Source organism: Ooceraea biroi, chromosome 14 (genome assembly GCF_003672135.1).
Source record: "Ooceraea biroi isolate clonal line C1 chromosome 14, Obir_v5.4, whole genome shotgun sequence".
In the NCBI taxonomy this organism is placed as follows: domain Eukaryota; kingdom Metazoa; phylum Arthropoda; class Insecta; order Hymenoptera; family Formicidae; genus Ooceraea; species Ooceraea biroi.
This window is the reverse complement of record NC_039519.1, coordinates 4,621,364-4,644,717: the sequence shown is the minus strand read 5'-3', so window position 1 is coordinate 4,644,717 and position 23,354 is coordinate 4,621,364. Positions and strand designations below refer to the sequence as shown.

General features: G+C 35.6%; 1 protein-coding gene across 2 annotated transcripts; it reads left to right on the top strand.

The window, feature by feature from the left end:
• The first annotated feature begins 9,263 nt into the window (after nt 1-9,263).
• LOC105284451 (homeotic protein caudal) lies at nt 9,264-23,079 on the top strand. Of its 2 annotated transcripts, XM_026975043.1 has the most exons (4): nt 9,264-10,827; nt 10,930-11,091; nt 20,903-21,051; nt 22,322-23,079. In XM_026975043.1, the coding sequence occupies exons 1-4, from the start codon at nt 9,672-9,674 to the stop codon at nt 22,658-22,660; spliced, it is 1,806 nt and encodes a 601-aa protein (XP_026830844.1). In that variant the 5' UTR covers nt 9,264-9,671; the 3' UTR covers nt 22,661-23,079. The 2 variants fall into 2 exon arrangements, with proteins under 2 accessions (XP_026830844.1, XP_011346242.1); XM_011347940.2 differs by having other exon boundaries at nt 9,264-11,091.
• Nucleotides 23,080-23,354: the final 275 nt, after the last annotated feature.

Below are 23,354 nucleotides of genomic sequence, written 5' to 3'. Positions count from 1 at the left end.
GTTAATTGAAAATTTAAATAAACTTATTAGCATCAACTAGTTTGTTCTTATAGACTCATAAAAGTGCACTACTTGAAAATATGATACGTTTGTTATATTAACCTTCTATTGATATAACTAATATTGATATAACATTTGGGATTCTGATATCATCGACTGACGTTAATCACTATAATTTTTTATATGTATAATTTCACAATTTATGATTATCTCCTGACATCTTGGAAAACTGCATTTTGAAATTATTATTCATGCTAATTTTCATGCAATATTTACAGATAAAAAGTAAGTCTCTAGCAAATGACCCTCATATACTACTCCTGTGTGACGTTACTCGCTGTGGGTAAATTCCATTTGTGATGATTTCATCGATATAAGCTCTGGTCATTCTGTCTGTTGCTTATTGAGAATTGAACAGAGATAGAATAATGCTCGGATATGATCGCCAAACGGAACTTACGTTATCTCATGAAGATAAGTTCCATTATCGCTCTCATCGACGCGGTCGGCAAATGGAACCTACCCCATACATACGTACGTAGGGTGTGCTGCACCCTATATGCAGCACATAACTTACTTTAAGGGTGTATCAAAGAACACCGATTGTTTAACAAAAAGTGAGATATAATAAATATCGGTATTCGTAAGAAGACAAAGTGGACTGAATTGAAAAGAAAGTCCTGTATCATTTTGCAATCTTCGTAACAATTGTCGAGAAATTTATTAAAAAAGATTATAATCTATAACAAATTAAATTTCTTGTTTAAATTTGTAACTCATACTTTAAACAATAATGTATAAATGGTATTTTATACATATAAAAATTTGGTGACACTCGCAGGTATCATCCAACGGGGAATACGATAAATTAGTTAAACGTGAGATATATTCCTGATGAACGAATTTCTGGTAAGAATTCTACAACACACGAAACTTTAAACAAACGAGATACAGTCACTATTTAAAACGCTGTCATAAATATTATGCAATCGCAATTAATATCTCTCACGTATGTTGACTAAGATATCATACGCTAAAAGATATCGTGCAACAGCTGACTCATAACATTATAACATATACATTCTGTAAAACGTTTAAGTCAAATTATATGTGCTTAATAAATATAAAGATTCCGCGAGAGAATAATAGAATAATAGGAACGTATAAAAAATCGTGTAACTTTATAAGAAATTAGTATTCTCTCATTTAATATCTGATTATACATCAGATTCTAAATGAAACTATTGGGTTGGCCAAAAAGTAATTGCGTTTTTTTCCAATAGATGGACATACATGTCTTGAAATGTAACTAACTTCATTCTAAACCGCAAATTCATTATGTAGGTTAACAACTCACAGTTCAAGCTTGTTTTACAAAAAGAAAGTACACGATTTCGTTAACAATTGTTTGTTTGCCGTCCATTTCAAAATGGAAAATCAAAAAGAACATTTTCCTCATATTTTGTTTTATTACTTCCGAAAAGGGAAAAACGCTGTGCAAGCTCATAAAAAGTTATCTGATGTATATGGCGAAGATGCTTTAAAACTGCGGCAGTGTCAAAATTGGTTTACTAAATTTCGATTTGGAGATTTTAATGTGAAAGATGCACCACGCTCAGGAAGGTCAATCGAAATTGATGATGACAAAATAAAGGCACTGATCGATTCCAATCGGCGTTTAACGACCCGAGAGATTGCTGAGAATCTTAACGTATCGAAATCGAGTGTTGAAACCATTTAAAACGACTTGGATACATTAGTAAGCTCGATATTTGGGTACGACATGAGCTCAAAGAAATTCATCTCACTAAGCGTATTGACATCCGCGATTCTCTTTTGAAACGTGAGGAAAATGATCGATTTTTGAAACGTATGATAACAGGCGACGAAAAATCGTCTACAACAACGTCAAACGAAAAAGATCGTGGAGCAAGCGTGATGAACCTGCTGAAAGCACTTGAAAAGCAGATATTCACCAAAGAAAGATTATGCTGTCAGTCTGGTGGGACTTTAAAGGTATTGTGTATTTCGAGCTGCTTGCAAGGAATCAAACCATTAATTCAGACGTATACTGTCGTCAACTGGATAAATGAAATGATGCCATCAAACAGAAACGTCGAGAATTGGTGAATCGCAAAGGTGTTGTGTTTCACCATGATAACGCTAGACCACGTACAAGTTTGGTCACTCGTGAAAAATTGTTGCAGCTTGGATGGGATGTGTTACCATGATGTTACCACATCCACCATATTCGCCAGACCTGGCACCATCAGATTACCATTCGTTTCGTTCTTTGCAAAACGCCTTGAATGGTAAAACCTTTACTGCTGATGAGGATATCAAATCGTTGTTGGAATTGTTTTTTGCTGAAAAAGATACGAACTTTTTGAGCGCGGAATCATGAAGTTGCCTGAAAAATGGCAAAAGATAATCAAACAAAATGGACAATATATTGTTTAATAAAGTTTTTGTTTCCCATGAAAAATTCGCCTTTTATTTATATAAAAAAAACGCAAGTACTTTTTGACCAACCCAATATATGGCGAGGATGCTTTAAAGCTGCGGCAGTGTCAAAATTCGTTTACTAAATTTCGATCTGGAGATTTTAATGTGAAAGATGCACCACGCTCAGGAAGGTCAATCGAAATTGATGATGACAAAATAAAGGCACTGATCGATTCCAATCGGCGTTTAACGACACGAGAGATTGCTGAGAATCTTAACGTATCGAAATCGAGTGTTGAAACCATTTAAAACGACTTGGATACATTAGTAAGCTCGATATTTGGGTACCACATGAGCTCAAAGAAATTCATCTCACTAAGCGTATTGACATCCGCGATTCTCTTTTGAAACGTGAGGAAAATGATCGATTTTTGAAACGTATGATAACAGGCGACGAAAAATCGTCTACAACAACGTCAAACGAAAAAGATCGTGGAGCAAGCGTGATGAACCTGCTGAAAGCACTTGAAAAGCAGATATTCACCAAAGAAAGATTATGCTGTCAGTCTGGTGGGACTTTAAAGGTATTGTGTATTTCGAGCTGCTTGCAAGGAATCAAACCATTAATTCAGACGTATACTGTCGTCAACTGGATAAATGAAATGATGCCATCAAACAGAAACGTCGAGAATTGGTGAATCGCAAAGGTGTTGTGTTTCACCATGATAACGCTAGACCACGTACAAGTTTGGTCACTCGTGAAAAATTGTTGCAGCTTGGATGGGATGTGTTACCATGATGTTACCACATCCACCATATTCGCCAGACCTGGCACCATCAGATTACCATTCGTTTCGTTCTTTGCAAAACGCCTTGAATGGTAAAACCTTTACTGCTGATGAGGATATCAAATCGTTGTTGGAATTGTTTTTTGCTGAAAAAGATACGAACTGTTTTGAGCGCGGAATCATGAAGTTGCCTGAAAAATGGCAAAAGATAATCAAACAAAATGGACAATATATTGTTTAATAAAGTTTTTGTTTCCCATGAAAAATTCGCCTTTTATTTATATAAAAAAAACGCAAGTACTTTTTGACCAACCCAATATATGGCGAGGATGCTTTAAAGCTGCGGCAGTGTCAAAATTCGTTTACTAAATTTCGATCTGGAGATTTTAATGTGAAAGATGCACCACGCTCAGGAAGGTCAATCGAAATTGATGATGACAAAATAAAGGCACTGATCGATTCCAATCGGCGTTTAACGACACGAGAGATTGCTGAGAATCTTAACGTATCGAAATCGAGTGTTGAAACCATTTAAAACGACTTGGATACATTAGTAAGCTCGATATTTGGGTACCACATGAGCTCAAAGAAATTCATCTCACTAAGCGTATTGACATCCGCGATTCTCTTTTGAAACGTGAGGAAAATGATCGATTTTTGAAACGTATGATAACAGGCGACGAAAAATCGTCTACAACAACGTCAAACGAAAAAGATCGTGGAGCAAGCGTGATGAACCTGCTGAAAGCACTTGAAAAGCAGATATTCACCAAAGAAAGATTATGCTGTCAGTCTGGTGGGACTTTAAAGGTATTGTGTATTTCGAGCTGCTTGCAAGGAATCAAACCATTAATTCAGACGTATACTGTCGTCAACTGGATAAATGAAATGATGCCATCAAACAGAAACGTCGAGAATTGGTGAATCGCAAAGGTGTTGTGTTTCACCATGATAACGCTAGACCACGTACAAGTTTGGTCACTCGTGAAAAATTGTTGCAGCTTGGATGGGATGTGTTACCATGATGTTACCACATCCACCATATTCGCCAGACCTGGCACCATCAGATTACCATTCGTTTCGTTCTTTGCGAAACGCCTTGAATGGTAAAACCTTTACTGCTGATGAGGATATCAAATCGTTGTTGGAATTGTTTTTTGCTGAAAAAGATACGAACTTTTTTGAGCGCGGAATCATGAAGTTGCCTGAAAAATGGCAAAAGATAATCAAACAAAATGGACAATATATTGTTTAATAAAGTTTTTGTTTCCCATGAAAAATTCGCCTTTTATTTATATAAAAAAAACGCAATTACTTTTTGGCCAACCCAATAGAAAGAAAGTAAATCTTATATTTCTTTACACATATAGAAAATATAATTAAAATAAAATTATGTAAGAAAAGATTTGTTGAGCTTCTTTCCCAGGTTTTATACGTCACACACATTTCTAAGTAAGTTATTATTTATTCATTCCTCTTCTTCTATTCAATTTGCAATTTCAAGTAACATTAGAGATAAATTTAAGCAATTATGTGTTACTAGGTGCTTTTCTGGTATCTAATATTATGTCCGTCGATTAAACGTTTGAACTTCTGCTAACATAATATCGCTTGGAGAGCTTTCCGTGGTCCTCGAGGATCAAGGCCTTTTAGGTACTAATTTTATGTAAAGTTATGAGACGTTGCGATGCTCCGATGTGCCATTATGCTTCCCGCAGGTGCTATAATCGAGAGGTTGCGCTCCACAGAATCACCACGCTGCAGTATAACTAAACATCCTGCCAGGAATTCTCCGACTTTTGATGACAGAGCTTTCCGACAAAAATAACAGAGATACGAGTTTTTGGAGTTTATAAAAAAATCATGATACGTTTCCTCGGAGTAAGCGAGAAACCAATTAGCATATAAATCCAAACAAACTTTCTTCAAAATATTTTTATGTGAGAAATTAAATTCGTACAATGTAAGTACATTGAGTTATTTCATAAAATTTTCGTTTGTAACATTCCATAATTAGATCTTTTTTTAACGTTATGTAGAAATTCGAAAACGCCCAAGCGTATTTTCCTCATAATACCCACGGGAAAAACGTTATGTTCAATGTAATCTCATTCCATTTTGCGATGTCCGAATTATACTCGATATGATTAATACTCGTATTGGCTGATGAATGTAATAACATGTGTGTACATGGATAATTACAAACACTACGAAAAATATTGCCGAGCGATGCATAAATAAGCTGCAGCGGCATTATACAGACGCCTTCTGCAGCGAAGTGTTTATGACGCTATAAAAAAGTAAAAATAGGAAACATTTTTACGGGCTGATCATTAAAGCCGAGTCGGCGAGGCAACGAAGATGTCCACCAATTAATGTTCGGGCTCACGTAACTATAATTCTTCAACATGCACAACGCAAAGAATATATCGCGATATCTTCGTCCGATCAAGCTTTCTTTTTTTTCACATTCATTGTACAAGAAGGAGATTATTTATTCCCTAATATTTAATGACACAAAATTATATGCTACAGAATAATGAAAGAAAGTCATAAGAATTAAAAAGAAAAAGAAAATTTAAATTAAAAAAATTGAATTAAATTAAATCGTTGTTAATTCTACGGTTTTCCTGACCGCGTATTGTCCAACAATTGTTAATAACAAATGCTTGAAAGTATTGGAAAACGTAAATCTTGTTTAACGCCGATTATAGTCGTCACCAGTAAAATGATTTGTAAACTAAACATAGTTTAGATAAATATTATTTTTAATATTCCATTTTTATTTTTACGCTTGGAAAGATATACTTTTAATTCTTTCCAGTTCAACCCAATTAGTAGACAGCTTCCGACACGGTTCTAGAGGTTCTGCGGTAGAACAACCGATTTGGATACAAGTATCATTTACGTGTTTATTGTCAATCTTCTTTAATTAATTTCTCGGTAATTATTGCGAAGATCGCAAAACGATACAGAATTTTTCTATTCAATTTTAGGCCCATATAAAAGGTCTTGGGTTTCGAAGAATCGTTTTCTGTTTTTTTCTTCTCCAGTACCTGCTGAAACCCCTTTTAAAAGCTATCGCCGTTTCGACAATTCGCACATTATTCCTGTTACCTGTCTCGATATTTAGCGAACTTATGGCATTGTGGTTCGATGACGATTCCCAGAATGTACCTACCTGACTTGAAGACTTGTTGAACATTCTTAATCAATTCAGGAAGAGATCATTAAAAATGCAGCAGTTTTGAGAGTTCTAAAGTCGCAGTAAAGATGTTTGCAATTTAACGCCAAGCGTTAAATTGAAGCTTTCATTGTTTTAAACTTTGCAGTTTATCTCATTTTAGGTATTGGTTTTAGAGGATCATCCTCTAACAGATCCGTATAAATTGGCTTGAAAAATGTAACAATTCTTCTGCAGGAAACAGATTGCGAATAAATGTATGCAAAACACCCTACAGCTTTTGTGCGTTGATGTCTGGACTATCGATGCTGCAGATAGACATGCCATGTCGTCTATGAATTCTCGTCAATTAATCATAAATGTTTAAGTATAGCACTTATGGCATTTTGTACACCTTCCACATTGTTATAATATTTTTTAATAGTCCATAATATTTTGGATTTTAATCTAACTATACCTATTTAATCAAGCTTATACATTTATGTATTAAATTTTAATCTAAGTATTCTAATCAAACTTATAAATGCGATTGAATATAATAACTTAATCTTAAACATCTTTAAGGATCATTAGGGTCTTAAATCTTTATATATTTATTTTTCAAGCGTGCAAAGTAGCATTAGTTGTTTAAGTAGTATGGCATTATTTCTTTATAATACGTATTTCTTCACATCACTACAGTCATAAATTCCCAAATCAATGGTGTGTTGACTCTTGTCCCACATTTATTTTAGAGTGATAGAATATTGGACAGTAATAGAAATAGTGACAGCGGAACAAAAATACAAACCAAACCCATCGTCCATTACGCAACATTATTAACTTCGACCCAAAGTAATATACTCAATAAAAAAACAGAAAATCTTACCTTAATAAAACTTACTGTATAAAACAAGAAAGGAAGTATTGATTGTTATAGGCCACAGATACACAATAAGAATGATGTCTTCACCACTACACAAGATTGCCACTATCACCACAAGATACTACTCCATAATTGCGTATTTACAAGTTATACAGTTTGTTATATTTATCATATATATCACATTTATTTATAATTTTTAAATATAAAATGTAAAATAAGACGTAAAAATGTAAAAAACATACTATACGCTTTTTGCAATTATTCTTCAATTTCAATTAAATATAGTTGTGAACAAAAATTAACGGGAAAAGATAATCATTAGCACAGTAAGAATAACAGTTAAATGAAGTTGAACACGAAAAATAATGAAATTACAAGACTATTTACAGATAAATGTCGACAAGTTTGGAATGATTCTATTTTTCGGTTCATTGGCATTCAGGAAAATTCAGGATACACCATGACGAATGATCACAAGATGCCGACCAATTTCTATGGGACACGGTATGCGACCTAAAAGGGAATGGCTATTTCACTCAGGGCGAGAGAAAGCTACCGTTTGTTTCGTCACGTAAAGCAATCTCCTTTGAATAAAGCCTCTCGAAATAATAAAGCCGTCTTCGTGCAAAGTATTACAAGGTAACCATACCTGAAAGCTACACACATAAATCAAAGAACAACAAAGATGGGCAAAGTGACCGTAACACCTAATATTGTGACTTGTGTCTCTCATCGAAGTATTTAATGTTCTGTTGGTACATTTAGAGACCTCTAGATTTATGTGTCTAAAGTTCGTAAATCTTTCCGCTTTTACAAACCGAATTTATTGTTGGAAAATCCCACAGTTTAGCATTAACTTTCATGAAACGAGCATATCTTGAGTGTCTATATCACGCAAATTGCAAATTCAAAAAATAGGTATTAATATTGTTAATCTTATTAGCGATAAATACGTATTAAACTTGTGAACATGTAAATGTGTTGAAGTATCGCAAATATAATTTATTAATAATTTCGTGATAGATGACCATCTATCTCGGATTTACCTTATTTATTCACTAACACATATTTTTATATTTCTATTATAACATTAAAGTATATTATAAACTAATGCATATCAGTAAAAGTATAAAAGATACATAGTAGACAAATTTTCTTTGATGATGCTTAAATCAACGAAATACTGAGATATAAAAAAATATTAAGATCTTTTATCTTAAATGCAATCACTTTTGATCAAAAGAATACAACATTAATAACAAATTAATTAATTTTCTGCATGTGGGAAAGATCAACCGGCCCGGCTGGAGAAGGCGGAGCCACATATGAGATTGCTTCTAGCTCTGTTTCAACGGGCGGTATCATCGGGCGGTATCATGCGCTTGTCGGATGCCATTACATTGAGTATCGGATGTAGATTGGTCAACTAGTGATCGTTTGGTGGGAGAAGAGTCGTGCCCACGGTAGGCGGTACCGCTAGATGGAGGGAAAAACCCCTCCACGTGGACCTTTCGCGCGCAAGGTACCTCACATGTATCTCACATAGTATCTCACATCTTGGCAAGCTACCTAAAATAAAATACAAGGTGTTCTTCGCAAGGTATGTAACACATTTTTTATATCTCACTTTTATTTTTATGCATGTATATAGGATGAATATGTATGTGTATATACATACGTTACAGAAAAATTCGCACGTGCGAATCTTTTTTGACAAAGTTCAGACGCAAAACTTTGTATAAATTCTTAATGATTTTGCGTTTAAATATTGCTAAGAGAACCGGATAGACTTTTTCCGTTCAACCCAACAATAAGTACTATTAATATTATATAGGTAGGACAATATTTTAAACTTTATTGAAATAAAATAATTAAATGTATTGCAACAAATATTGATATTTATATTAAAAGTCTACTGCGGATGCAAAAACGCAATAGATTTAACAATTGCTATACTTTAATTTCCAGGCTAAAAAATTTAATTTATAATATTCATAATTTATATATTTCTCATTTTTGCAAGGGGCCTAATAATATCTTCTATTTCAGTATACCACTATACATAAGTAGAAATCGAAAACTTCTGCTGCGCATGAGCAAACTGCTCCCACCCTTCTTCCGTTCTCCCACTCTCAGCGGTCTTACTAGTTACTCTACGGATTCGAAAGCTTTGATGACTAGCAGTCGTCAGTGTAGGATCGCGTTCTCTTTGATTTTACAGTATGTGCTATCGTTTTCTTTACTTTGGTTCTATCTCGAATTGTCTATATACTATTAGTCCATCTTATTTTATTCGGTAAAGTGAGAATCGAATGTAGTTCTAGCGATACTCGGTGACAGTTTTATACTGATGTGAAGCATCTGAAGTGCGTATGCTGACAGCGTTGTTATGTGCAGTGTGCCATTGATCTACGACAGTAACAGTGCAAGTGCAGTTCCGAACGTCATGTCAGAGTCTAACAATTACATGATGCCATTCTACGAAGGTATTGATTTATATCGCGAGCAGCAACAGATCATCGGAAGCCAACAGCAACAACAGTTAGCGCAGCAACAACAGCCGCAAGCAGGGTCGATGCAACAGGTTCATTCACACCCCGCAGGCGTTAACGGAAATCAGCAATATTGGTACGGATACGCGTCCAGGTCTGCGCCATCGATCGGACTCTTACATCAGACCCAAGTAGCTTCCCAACAATTCTTCAATCCTTCGAACGTGCTGGCCTCATGGACGCGTCCTTACTCATCTCATTACTCGCAGCTGCCATGTCAGCAGACTTATCAATCGCACATTCCACAATCGCAATCGCAATCGTACATTCAGCACCCTGCGTTGACGCAACAACAGTTCCAACAATATTCGTCGACGAAGCAACACCTCGCGCGACAGCCGCAACAGTCAAGTAAGCACGTTCATTTGCGGCAGAATCGACAGCCGCAGCAGAACTCATCGTCGGAGCAGCATCTTCCGCAAAACCCATCGCCGAAGCAACAACTTCAACACTCACCACTGGAGCAGCAAGAGTATTCGTCGACGCATCATCTTCAACAGTTACCGTCACCGAATCAGCACTTGCAATATCCGTCACCGCAACAATTATCGCAACAACTGTCGCCGCAGCAGCAACTTCAATATTCGCCACCTCAGGAGCATCTTCCCCAAGAATCATCGCCGCAGCAGCACTTTCAGCAAACCTCGCCTTCGCTACAGCAACATGTTCAATTAGAACCATCGCAAAAGCAACATATGCAGCAGGACATGATGCAGTGGATGAACGCCGAAAGTGCCGGAATCGAAATTGGCAACCAACATTCTGCCCCGGCTATAACTACCAACATGAATAGCAACATAAGCGGCAGTATGAGCAGCAGTGTTAATGAGAGTATAGAAAACACCAATGGTAGTGCGAACGAAAGTGTTACTGGTAGTATCAATGGCAGTGTAAATAGTAGTGTTCATAGTCAACATAACAGTCCGTCTACAACAACGCACGAAGACTTTAACTTGTCTTCGACCTGTGGAAACACAGACCTAACATACTCTGGTAAATTGAGTCAGTCAGTCAGTTATGATTACGATAATTTGTTGTTAGGGTTATTAGCTGGCTTTTCCTTAGAATTATTAGGTAAAAATATGTCAACTACAGGCTTGACTGACATATCAACACCCGCACCAGATAACCAGGATTTGTCGTCTTCACCCAGGACATCTATGAAGGACAAACCTACATACACACCTAGAAACCTTCATAGGAGAAGTCCGTATGAATGGATGAAGAGACCGTCATATCAAAGTCAACCAAATCCAGGTACGTACAATTGTTCTTACACAATTTTCCAATTCCCTTTTTGAGAGAATGAAAATATGTTTTATGTTGTCGGAGCAGAATGTAGTCTTAAAAAGTTCTCGAGGAATAGAGAGACTAAGAACATAAATTCTAAAGAAAGTTCTTCGGAATGTTAGGGGAAGGTGTTGACCAGTTTGAACTTTGTGAATTTTCTCCACCTCAATTTTGCTAGAAGTTCGGAAAATGGATAATATAACGATTTTTACTAACACATACATTTTTAGCAAGTTTAAATACATTTTCTTACGGTCATTTTAGTTGAAAAAGAAAATTGGTCAAAGGAATAACGGGCTATTGTACCTTTGACCATTTTTTGTCATTTTTGTCCCGACGTTTCGTGAACATCTCAGTCCACTTTATCAGAGGGCAAGAAGTAACCAGTATCAAGTAAACAAATCAATGCAGTTCATAAAATACAGTTGAAAACTAATATTCTTGTACATGTCTTCACATGCAAATTAAGTTAAAGCAAAGTTGTAGCGCTCAAATCTAATTTTAATTTTTAACATTGTATCTAATCCGTTTCTTATGTTCCAAATCCTTTTGCGAGTTAATTTGATTTAAAAAGAGAATAACGCCATTATTCTACAACATCTTTAATAATTCTATCTTTATATATTTAAATAATGGTATATCAACATTTATTACATATCAAAACTCGATAAATGCCATGTTACGTTGAAAGAAACGCTGTCTTTTCATTTTATAAAATTTGCCTTTAATTTATTAAATGAGTTTAATAACTTAGATAATAAACTGCACGCGCCGTCGGAATTGTTTTAAGCCTCAATACGTCGTTCCTGGTTCTACCTTATTTTTATCTTATCTTGTATTTGAATAGGCATAGTATAACGTAACTTACGTGAAAATTATATGTATAATTAAGCAATTTAAATTTTTGTCGAATTATGAAAACGATTGCGTTAAAATATGCTAGATATAAATTATTTTAAAGTATGTCTTTTTCAATAAGGAAAATAATATAGGTGGTATATATTCATTCATATGTATTCTTTTATATTTGCATTTATATTTGAATGCCTTTATTTACTTTCTCTTTTTTCGAGAGGGGATTTTGAGAGAGACATCCAGAAACATAGCTTACAATAAGAGATTGGAATCTAGCTTTCATACGTTTATGTGTTGTCTAAGAATATATTTCTTACTTTATTCTTATTTTATATATTTATTATATTTATCTTAAAGAAAATATGAAAAGTTCTTATCAATATATCCTTTGTTAGAATGTCAATAAAACTTAGTACCGAATAGAAAATGTTCTGCAAATCATCTGCTTCGCGCAGAATAACCGCGGCTAGAAGCGGCTCTACGATCGCAACGAACAGTCCGTATTAATTTTGAGTTTCAAGAGCTCGGGGAAGAAAATCGGACGATTTAAATAGCACGTGATAGAGTACATATCTAACGAGAACGCGGAGAACTCCTTCGTGCATATCGCACCGTGGCCATAAACACGTCTCAGCGGTCTAGATACGGCAAACCATGTAAACACAGTAACAGACAAGCAAACATCTAATTGCTCTCAAATATTTGTAAGATAATCTCCCCAGCCTCTTGTCATCCATCTCAGTTTTTCACTAGACTCGAACGAAAATCCCATCCGTTCGCACGATGTCCTGAATAAACATCGCGGCAAGGAAGAGTCCACCGTCACGTGGCACCGTGTTTCGTGATACCGGACATTTAATTAATTCCAGTCTGATTAATCCCTTGTAATAATATTGGGTTGTAAAACTATTCGTACCGTTTTCTTAGTGTTTTTTAATAATATGGGTTAAGGTAACGTATATTTGTTATTAAAAACACTAAAAATGCGGGGCGAATTGTTATTGTTGAATATGTTATAAACATTGAAGTCCAACCCAATAAAATACTGACAGCTATGAGAGAGGTCGTTTCTATTGTTGCAGTATGCAATGTTGCCGCTGCTAGCAGCGTGCATTCATCTTCATCAATTAATGAAGTCTGTTGCCGGCTTGAAACTCTCGGTACGCAATCTAATCTATTGCTATTGCTTATAGCCAGTAGTAATAATTGCTAGTATAATTATAATTTTTATATTTGCGTGCATACACAGTAAAAAATAAAATGTTAATTTTAACATTTTTGGCATGTCCCAGAAAGTCCACTCTAAATTTTAAGTTAAAGTAACTCATTCGTCATATGTCACTTCTTGACAAACTAGAAATGTTAAGCAATTAACACAATACTTTACATTTATTTTTGTTATTGTGACTTTAAGTGTGATGTAAAAATAACATACAAAGTAATTGAAAACTACATGGAAGAGAAGTTTACTTTTTATGTTATATTAACACATGATAGTAATTATTTCAACTTAAATTATTTTTGATAGAAACATTTAATTTTAGTAAATTTGATTATTTTATATGTCAAAGTTCATGATTATTTGAAGATTTACTTTAACTTCTTTTAGAATGTTAAACTGACTTTGTGACATGTTGATTGTTTAAAATTATTGTGTTAAAAGCATTTCAAATAATATTCCATTTCTAAGAGACATACACAAAATGTTAAGTTATGAAGTTAACATTAATGTAACATATAAAATTGTTATAAAAATAATAACATATCAGTTGTATGTTAATTTTACATTGAAGTAGTAATCAAAACATGGCAACACAAGAAAATTTTAACATATGGACGCACAATTTTTAACGGTGTAGATAAATAGATTGTGCATGGAGTTTGCGAATATTGTTCGGTAAAAATTTCCGTACAATGAAATTTCCAAACTTTTCCTAGCTGTTTTCGCAGAACGATTCAAATAACGTTCTTTCCATATTTTAAAAAATTCTTTTCCGTTCGCACCTTCTCTCAAGCGTCTTTTCTTCTTTTTCTTCTTCCTTGTATTTTGTGCCTCACTATTTTCTTTTTACCTTTCTTCTACATCTTACTCCAGACGGCAGACACACGTTTAGAAGCATCTTGAAAGGAACGTCCTACGCTTTCCAGTGACTATTATCTCCACTTTATAGTTATATTGTGGGTAGGAGCTGTTTGGCGCAGCTTGTCGCCAGTGTGACGGCCTGCACGCTTGTTTGCATGATACAAAAGCACATCACGAACCGCATTACGATTTTGTATCGACGGACGCTGCACGCGTTTTTCTGTTTCGGCATCACGAATCACGCCTGCCTCGTGAGAGCAATTTTACGGTGGCATACAGTTTCTACCGCTTTTATGGCATCTGCATCCAGCTGCGATCCTCTTATCGGTACAATTAAAGGTAACACCGAATGACGGAGGAAAGAGGAAAGAGGTAAGATCATTCGGTTCAACATGAATAAACTGCTATTATTTTCGCCAATCATTATGGCACGGTGATCGTTCGCACATGTGCACACAATACTTCATTTTATTATACACGCACGCACGCACGCACGATGGTCAGATATCCAATGCAATCGTCATAGTCGCTTGTCCTTCTTTCTGCCAAAACGATCATTTTTTACAAAACTCACGTTATACACATATAAATTATATTATTATATTTATATCCTCTCCATAACGAAGAGATTGCAATTTGTCCGAAATTGTTCGAAAAAAATTCGCAATTGTCTGAAAAAGTACTTTTTGTCATAGATCCGTGAAAAATTAGCTGATGTTGTGACACAAAGCAGTTTCTTTTATGTTCAAAAGTTTCGTGAGATAAATAACAGATAAATTCAGTCAGAAATAAATAATAGCTATTGAAGCGACAAGAAAATCAAAACTTAATAAAGAATGTCTAGCGCATTCCTTTAAAATTTTCAGGTTTTTTTCCTTAAAAAGAAAATACGTTTCATCATTTTGCTTTCAATATTCTCCTCAAAAATATTATATTCAGAAAAGAAACTATGTTTGAGCCGGCATATTGTAAATATGAATTGCAAATATCTTTGTAATACTTTACAAGATTTATTAGAAATTATGACGTGACAATGCCTAACATCTTCCTGCAGTTTGGGACCCAGGTCAAAATGAACTTTCTTCTAAATGACTGTTTTCTGCTCTTCTAAAGTATTCGGAAACAGTATAATAACGGTAACATTTGTGTCCTTCGTCTTTTCAAAAACTTTTTTCGGGGCTGAAACCTTCCCTGCTGAGAACAATATAAAATTCGTTACACCCCGTTTGTCGGCGACAAACATAGGCGTCAGAACTCACGCAAGAATAAGATTCATACTGTGCACATACACGCGAACGTACATAAAGATCAGGTATCTAATACTTCCAAAGTCGTTATGCTTCTGTCGGCACTTCTGCCTTTCAAAAGAACCATTTCTTGCAGTACTCAAAATAGAAACATTAAGTTTAGCTTCTTTTTCAACATATTTATTTAAAGGCTCCGAAACGTATAATTTGCTTTAAACAAAGAAGCAATATTGTTTTAGAATATTTATATATATATATAAAATAAAAAATATTTAAAAATATATATCTATATATTAATTATGTGTAATTATATAAATAAACCAAATAATTCGTTGATCCTTAAATATGTTGATAAAAAAGAAGCTATATCTAAAATTAACGAAACGATCATTTAATTCTGTTATAATAAGAAAACGTAAAAACATCACAATAACACAAGATATTTCTACGAAAAGAAAAAATTCTCAGATTGGAAACGGAATGGTGGGACAGAAGAGTGCGGCTGTATTGCGATTACATATATACACCGCAGGAAATCTCTCTTCGTTCGCGGGCACTTGATATGCGATATACAAATGCGAGATGGCACAATAGGGGTAATTGTGACTCCACTGACAAATAGCACCCGCGCGAGTCGACAGGGCACATGACGGCGCGGCGCCGCTTGCTCGCTGACACGAGATATCGCCGGGGATTGTCAAACGCCCACAGGAAAAAGCGGGACACGCGCTTTTGCCATTTCGCGGCGTGAAATGGAAGAGCAAACGCTATAATGGGGTGGCAACGAGTCCCAGGAGCACCGTTTCTTCGCTCCCTCGCTCGCGCCTTCCGTCTCTTTCTGTCTATCTTACTTCGTCCCTGTTCTTCCGTATATCGTTCGGTGGTTCGTAAAATCGGCTCCGTCTCCGTCGTCGTCACCGACCGCTCACGTTCCTCGCGCGGATACTCGAGAGAAATAGCTGGAGCAGATCGCCGGATGGCTTGCTCATTCAAAAGTGCAGACAATGATGGATAAACGTCAGGTCATCGAGCGAGACGCATTTTCGAGAATCGTCCCCAACGCTCTTGTCCTGACGATCCAAATTTTGGCGTATATTTCAACAATCGCGATACGCATACCAAAATATTGCGTTTTGGATTCTTATGCGATGAAAATCTACCGCATTCACTTCGTTTGTCCGTTGCTTTCTCCCGCGAGTCAGCTGCAAAAAGTTCCGAAGGGTGCATCTAACACGAGGAAATTTACGCCAACAACCGCGCTATTGAGAGCACTCGGTGCATCGGGTCGTGTTTGGAGTGTCACTCCGTAGTCGGATAAAATCGTAGGTGCTCTCCTGATATCGGTGAGATGAGAAACGCCGCCGGTAATCCTTCCTGACTCACGCACTTATGTTTGTGCGTGCATCGAAAAACGGACAGCTCGCCCCTTCAAATAACAGCTTTATACACGGTACAAACCATCGGAGAATTGCCGACGAACTCCGCCAAGTGTAAAAAAGTTTAACTCGAAGTCGCAACAAAGTTGCCTAGTTAACGATGAAAGTTTCGAGAAACGTCGATTTCTTAAGTCTTTCCGAAGTTCGAACGTTATTACAATAAAAAGGTGAATTATTTGTAATATTAAAGCGCTTTTACTTTTTACGAATAATAATATATTTTATATTTCTTTTATGTACTTAAAATATGATAGGTATATTAAATGCATTTATTTCCAATTTCTAGTCAATTTTTTTTTAATCGAGAGGATTAATATTACACTGTCACAATCTCCTAAGCTGTTACGTCTAGTTTGATTTGTTTCATACTTAATCAGACATTGATTTTATTCATGAATTAATTTTTTGTTATTACACAATATTTATTATGTAATTTGTAAAATGAAATTTAATGTAGGTATGGTATAATATTATTTCCGCATGTAAAAAACGCACCTTATTCACTCAATTCTCAATACTGCATATAATGAACGATGCAAATTCTTGTGGCTCGCGATAAAAACTGATTCGGAATCGCGAAATTATCTTTGCAAGTGTGGTGCAATGAATTCTCGTCACACATATACGGTGGAGCCCATCACAATTAAGGCTGATACCACACACACAATTTGGAATTTTTTTGATTCGATTACAATCGTCAGAGATAAAGAGTCTGCCTTTTGATAAGGTTTAAGGATGTTCCATGTTTGTTTACGTGCATCAGGTTGCGCGACACATTTGCCGTTAACGCGTCAAATATTTGCACACTTAAATACGCAACGTGACAAAAAAAAGCGAGAAAGAAAGGGAAAAATCCGGGCTATACTGCGCGACAACATATTGACAAAACTATAGCGCGACCAGTGCCTAATATTTATTTTTCGTTTATCTCATGTTACATCTTGTTTATATAACAGAGATTTACACAAGTCATTACGCAATAGTGAAGCAATTAAATCGATCGTTGCGAGCAGGAAATTTGTCGCACACGGGAAACTTCTATCCGTGAGAAAATCGAGAGAAAGCTCTTGCACGCCCGATTATTATTAGGTACTCCTTTGCTTTTAACATTGTTACATAATATTATTCCGGCTAGAATATCATTTGAACATACTTGAATATTATTACCAAAGTTGACACGTCTTAGAGCAAAATAGTAAATCTCGTTAAATCACATTGTTCCTTCTTTCTATTGCTGTTGTGATAGCTTACACGATCGAATAACAATAATTGCAAAAACTTACGTTTCGAAGCTGGAGCCACGTAATCTCACCGAAACCAACGGCAGATTAGTAGTGATCGAGTAATGATCGGCAGCAGACGTGTCGGTTTATTATATAGCGCGTCACATAGAGGATACAGTAAAGATGTGATTCAAGTATTATCATAGATATGAAGAGCTGAAAGTACGTGATAACGATCGATCTCAATCTGAGTAGGTGAAAAGTCGGAACCCAACGGTTCGTATAATATATTGCTTCATTATTTGAACAGATTATACAGATTTAACAGTGGTTGCGCGCTGTGAATATATGAGTACATAGGTGAGTGTATACGTTAGTATACACCGCCTAATTCTTGGGACTCTGATTGTTGAAATTATTTCATACGAATTCTGTCTATAGTCATGTTATATCTTACAAATCGATATAAATACGAATATAAAATTAATCGATATACATTCTCACGAATAACAGGAAGTACGCTCCCGTATTAAGGCATGTAAAATTTAAACATTAATATGTATAAAAGTAAAATATGCTAATTGCATAAAATTCGCTACTTAAGATATGCATCTTCTTAAAAAAACTCGTGATTTTCTATACTATATTTACAAATTCTATTTGGGAAAATAAACGTTGCTTTAATTTGCAAATGCGTGGAACGCATATAAAAGATTTTACATGAAGCTCTCATTTTACATGTTTCCAATGAACGTAACATTTTTGCACTTTAATGCATCGTCAAGAAATTCTGATTTCTCAATTTACAGTTTACGATTAACGATTCTCAGCGCAATGGTCAATCAGACGAAAAACAATGAAGACCGCACCCTCAGAAAGGATTTCTGATAACAAGACGAAAAATATTCTTGACTAATTTAATCGTATTACAAGTATAAAAAATATGAAAATAAAACAATTTTTAATTTAAATCAGTAATTTCTATTCTTCTCTCTCGAATTAAATAACACTGTCTTACTGTCTTGAGACAAGAGTAACATGTACAAATTTATGCTTATATATTCTTCTATGTAGAATAATTTGATATTAGCGCCACTTTATAGTAGGCTTTGTCCATGTCGACGCATCATTTTCTCACAGTCGCTCGTCGACTCGGCGCTTCTGCGTCCTTTATTCCGATAAAACGGCCAATATTTATGTGTTGCAATCGAAAATCGGGAAAGTGTTTCTGTTATTTACAATGCAAGAAATATTAAAAGATATGGAAATGTAAGTATATACAATATACTTACTTGAGAAATAAGATTCGAGATAAGACATTTCCACTTATTCATTGTAAATAACAGAAACACTTTCCCGATTTTCGATTGCAACACATAAATATTGGCCGTTTTGTGCAGATTCCACAAATTCTCTTACAAGAATAGAATAAGATGTCTTTTAGATCTCACAATATTCTGAAATCAAGAATATTTTGAACTTGCTACAAATTTTTATCTAAATCCTTCTAAGAAAATTAATGAGATAGCACCAAGATTATTTTAATCTAGATTTTATAATTTTCTATTCAAGATTAAAATATGCTCCTTTTCAATAATAAATATGATTGTCGCTATAGCGATCTTATTTTATGATGGATTAAAGAGTAATAGCATTAAGTCCAGAAATCTTTTCTGTGGGTGCGATCTCATGAAAAGTGCAATTATAAAATTAACTGTAAGAATTCCTCTTCGTAATCGCTATTTCCGTTTTAAAGTCAAAAATATTTCACATCTCTCACGATCGTTGAGCTTGATACAATATCTTTGTCAGAGGAACGGCACATAAAAGAGAAAAGTCAAACGGATAAAATGCTCGAGCGATTCGCAGATCTCAAAGATTAGATATCCAATATTTCATGAAAAAAGGATTCTGTTCGTTCGTTACGATTCAGCTCCACGTTTACGGAGCTCTGTCATTTCTCCTTCGCGCATCCTTGCCACAAGGATATCCTCCTGGCTCGGTGCCAGCCATGCTGGATCCCACCCATGTGTACCGTCGAAAAATCTAAGGTCGCTGCTTATTCGTGATGTCACGAAGGCCTCGAGGTTCCCTTATCGAGGAGTGGTGGATTAACGTGCACGCCTTTGATCTCGCCGGCGAGGCCTTATCTAATCGTGTCCCTCTCTCCCGAGCGATCTCCTGCTGTACCCGTCCCTGTTTTCCATTCCTCTCTCGCTCTCTCTTTCTTTTTCTCTCTCTCCCCCCCCCCCCTCATCATTCTGTATTTTGTGCTTGTGTACCGCCACGGACGCCACGTCGTAAGAACCGCATTCACACCGTGCGATTGCCGTACTTCTTCTTTTTGCCGTTCTCTTTGCCGTACCTTGCCACTCCGCGATTCTTCTTCTCTGAAGAAGTAATCGCGCCTCGCGCTATTCGTTCCGAAATGTAGATGCATTCGCCGTCGCTTCAAGCTTGTGTATGCGTTCGCTTCTTTTGTTTAATAATTATTAGGATTAAGAAAATCACTTGATTGATGACGGTAAGAGCTTTTCGTTATTATATTGCTGTTACTGTTATTATATATTCTGTATAAACGTATCGAGCATAAGCAGATCCAATTTTAAGCAATTGCTTTGCTTCAATGTACTGAATTATGAGAAACGTTCTTGCATGTTATTTGTAATTACGGAATTAAGTAGGTTTTTGTTTCAGATGTAGAGCTTTTTGTTCAACAACTGAAGCGAATTGTACAGCTGAAGCATCTCCTACGTTTCTTGAGCAAATGAAACTAGTGCCGAAACCTTGTTCCTTTATTTTACTTTGTTAATGTCGCCACGCGATGTACGCGCTCGCTGAAAATCTCTTATCTCTTTAATGTGCTATTGACAAGGGAATCAGTGTGATAGATATTAACCACGTAATAACCCTTATCTTCTTCTTTTTCTTCAGGGAAGACCCGTACGAAAGACAAATACCGAGTGGTCTATTCGGATTATCAAAGGCTGGAACTCGAAAAAGAGTTCCTTTCTTCCAATCGTTACATCACAATCAAACGCAAAGCGGAGATTGCAGAGTTACTCCAATTGACGGAACGTCAAGTACGTTGGACAGATTTCACACTCTAATAGCTTCTTGTACACTATCCTCGCAATATACAGGGTGTCCCGGGTTTTAACCGACAAACTGCGGGAGCATATTCTACTAGTGGAAATAAGAAAAAATTCTTATATCGAGTTTGCTTAGAAATGCTTTATTACAAAGTTATAAACCAATATTGAAAAGAAATATGAGACAAGTAACAACGGATTTTTTCACAAAAATAAAAATTATCTACGCAATGATTTAGTGACGCATTTCAAAATGTTGTCCTTGCGCATCGATACAAGCTAGACATCGACGTAGTACAGAATTTGTTACGGTACGACATTCCTGAAAATTTGGTTGCATCTCAGTAACTGAATTAGTAATTCGTTGCTTTAAATCTATCTGGTACTCTCCTGTTAGGAAATCTGCGTTGATACTCTCGTACGGCAGCTCGTGCATTTCCCTCACAGAATCCGTACACGAAATGAATATCGGTGTATTCCTCATTTGAAAACACTTTTGGCATTCTGATAGTAATTGCTAGTTGACACGACGATTGAAATCTAACAGCTACTGTTGTGAAAGTAACAATCATACCGAATCGTTTCAACATAGTGAACATGAATACATGTGAATACACGTAACATAAACATCTTCGACCTTGCAAATTCTACACTATGTTCCATTGTTACTTATCTCATATTTCTTTTCAATATTGGTTTATAACTTTGTAATAAAGCATTTCTAAGCAAACTCGATATAAGAATTTTTTCTTATTTCCACTGGTAGAATATGCTCCCGCAGTTTGTCGGTTAAAACCCGGGACACCCTGTATAATAATTTATATATTTTCTGTGATAGTAGATACATGTGTACTGTCGCCAGTAGTAATTACAATTAAACTATTTTTTAAGTAAAGCTTGAAAAATGTATAAATATATTTTATTCGAGCACACGCTGATCCGATTAATTCCCAATTTGAATTAGTGCATCGTATTTTTAAAATTTTGTTCCATGTTTTGTATATATCTTTAATAGATGTACAAATTACATAAAATCACTCAAAAAATCTATGTGGTTTTCATGTAATGCTACGGGTATGTTTCACAATAACAATCCCAACAAATGGATTACGTTTTTCATCTAATACGAATAAGATTGTACGTTTTCACTGATAACAAAATTAAAAAATGTGTTCGTCAATATGGCAGCTGGATTTAATCAATAATCACGAAGAAAGGCAAGACGACCGTACTTAACTAATGATCCCTTGAAACATTACAGGTGAAGATATGGTTCCAGAATCGACGAGCAAAAGAGCGGAAAATACTGAAAAGGCGAGAGGAGCAAATAACGAGACACCAAACAACGCCCTTAGAAGGAAGAGCGGAGGCGGCGACGAGTTTTCCGGGTGTCCCGGGAGGAATGGGAGGGATGCTGGGCGGTCTGATACATACCAATGACAGCACCTCCTCTTCCATGCAGCTTGCTGCGCCGTTGGTACCGTCAAGCCATCTTCATCAGGCCCTTTGTAGAAGTTCTACCAACACCTCGCATCTTTCTATAAGAAATGCATGTCCAACCTTCGCACCTCCGGAATTGATACCTAGTACTGTAAGTTAGACATCTTTATTTTACCACTGACTGAAGCATTTTTCTGACCCTGAAATCTGCAGAAGTCTGTTGTTATTTGCATTTAAATAATCATGTGCAATGTCAATATCAGCGCACAAAATCTGATTTAATTACATAATGAGATATAGTACGTTGTGATGCATGCGGCGCCCAAATGAGTTGTGAAAAAGGATCCGACAATTGAACATCCACTGCAAACGTAAACTCGATGAATTGTCACTTGATCTCATTAACTTCCTCGAGTTACACTTGTAACAGTATCTGCATGCGTGTGTCTATTGTATATAATTTGTATATAATTCCACATTCACCGTCATTACTCATTTTTTATTTTCAGCACAATTTTTTCAGATTTCAGTCCTTAAACTGGGGTAATCATTTAAATTTACTTTAAACTAACAAATACATAAAATTAAAAAACATTTGAAATAATTGATACATTAATTAATCTAAGTAATTAAATATATTTGGTTACTAAATATGATGAAATATTTTCTGTTTATTTTAATTACCAAATATATTATTTTGATAAAAAAATTTAAAAAATTTTGAAGTAATTCACATTTTATAATGCAATAGTAAATTAACTTTTAGATTCGGTAATATAATTAGATTAATTACTGTCATTAAATTAGACACACACGCACGCACACACACATATGCACGCACGCACGCACGCATG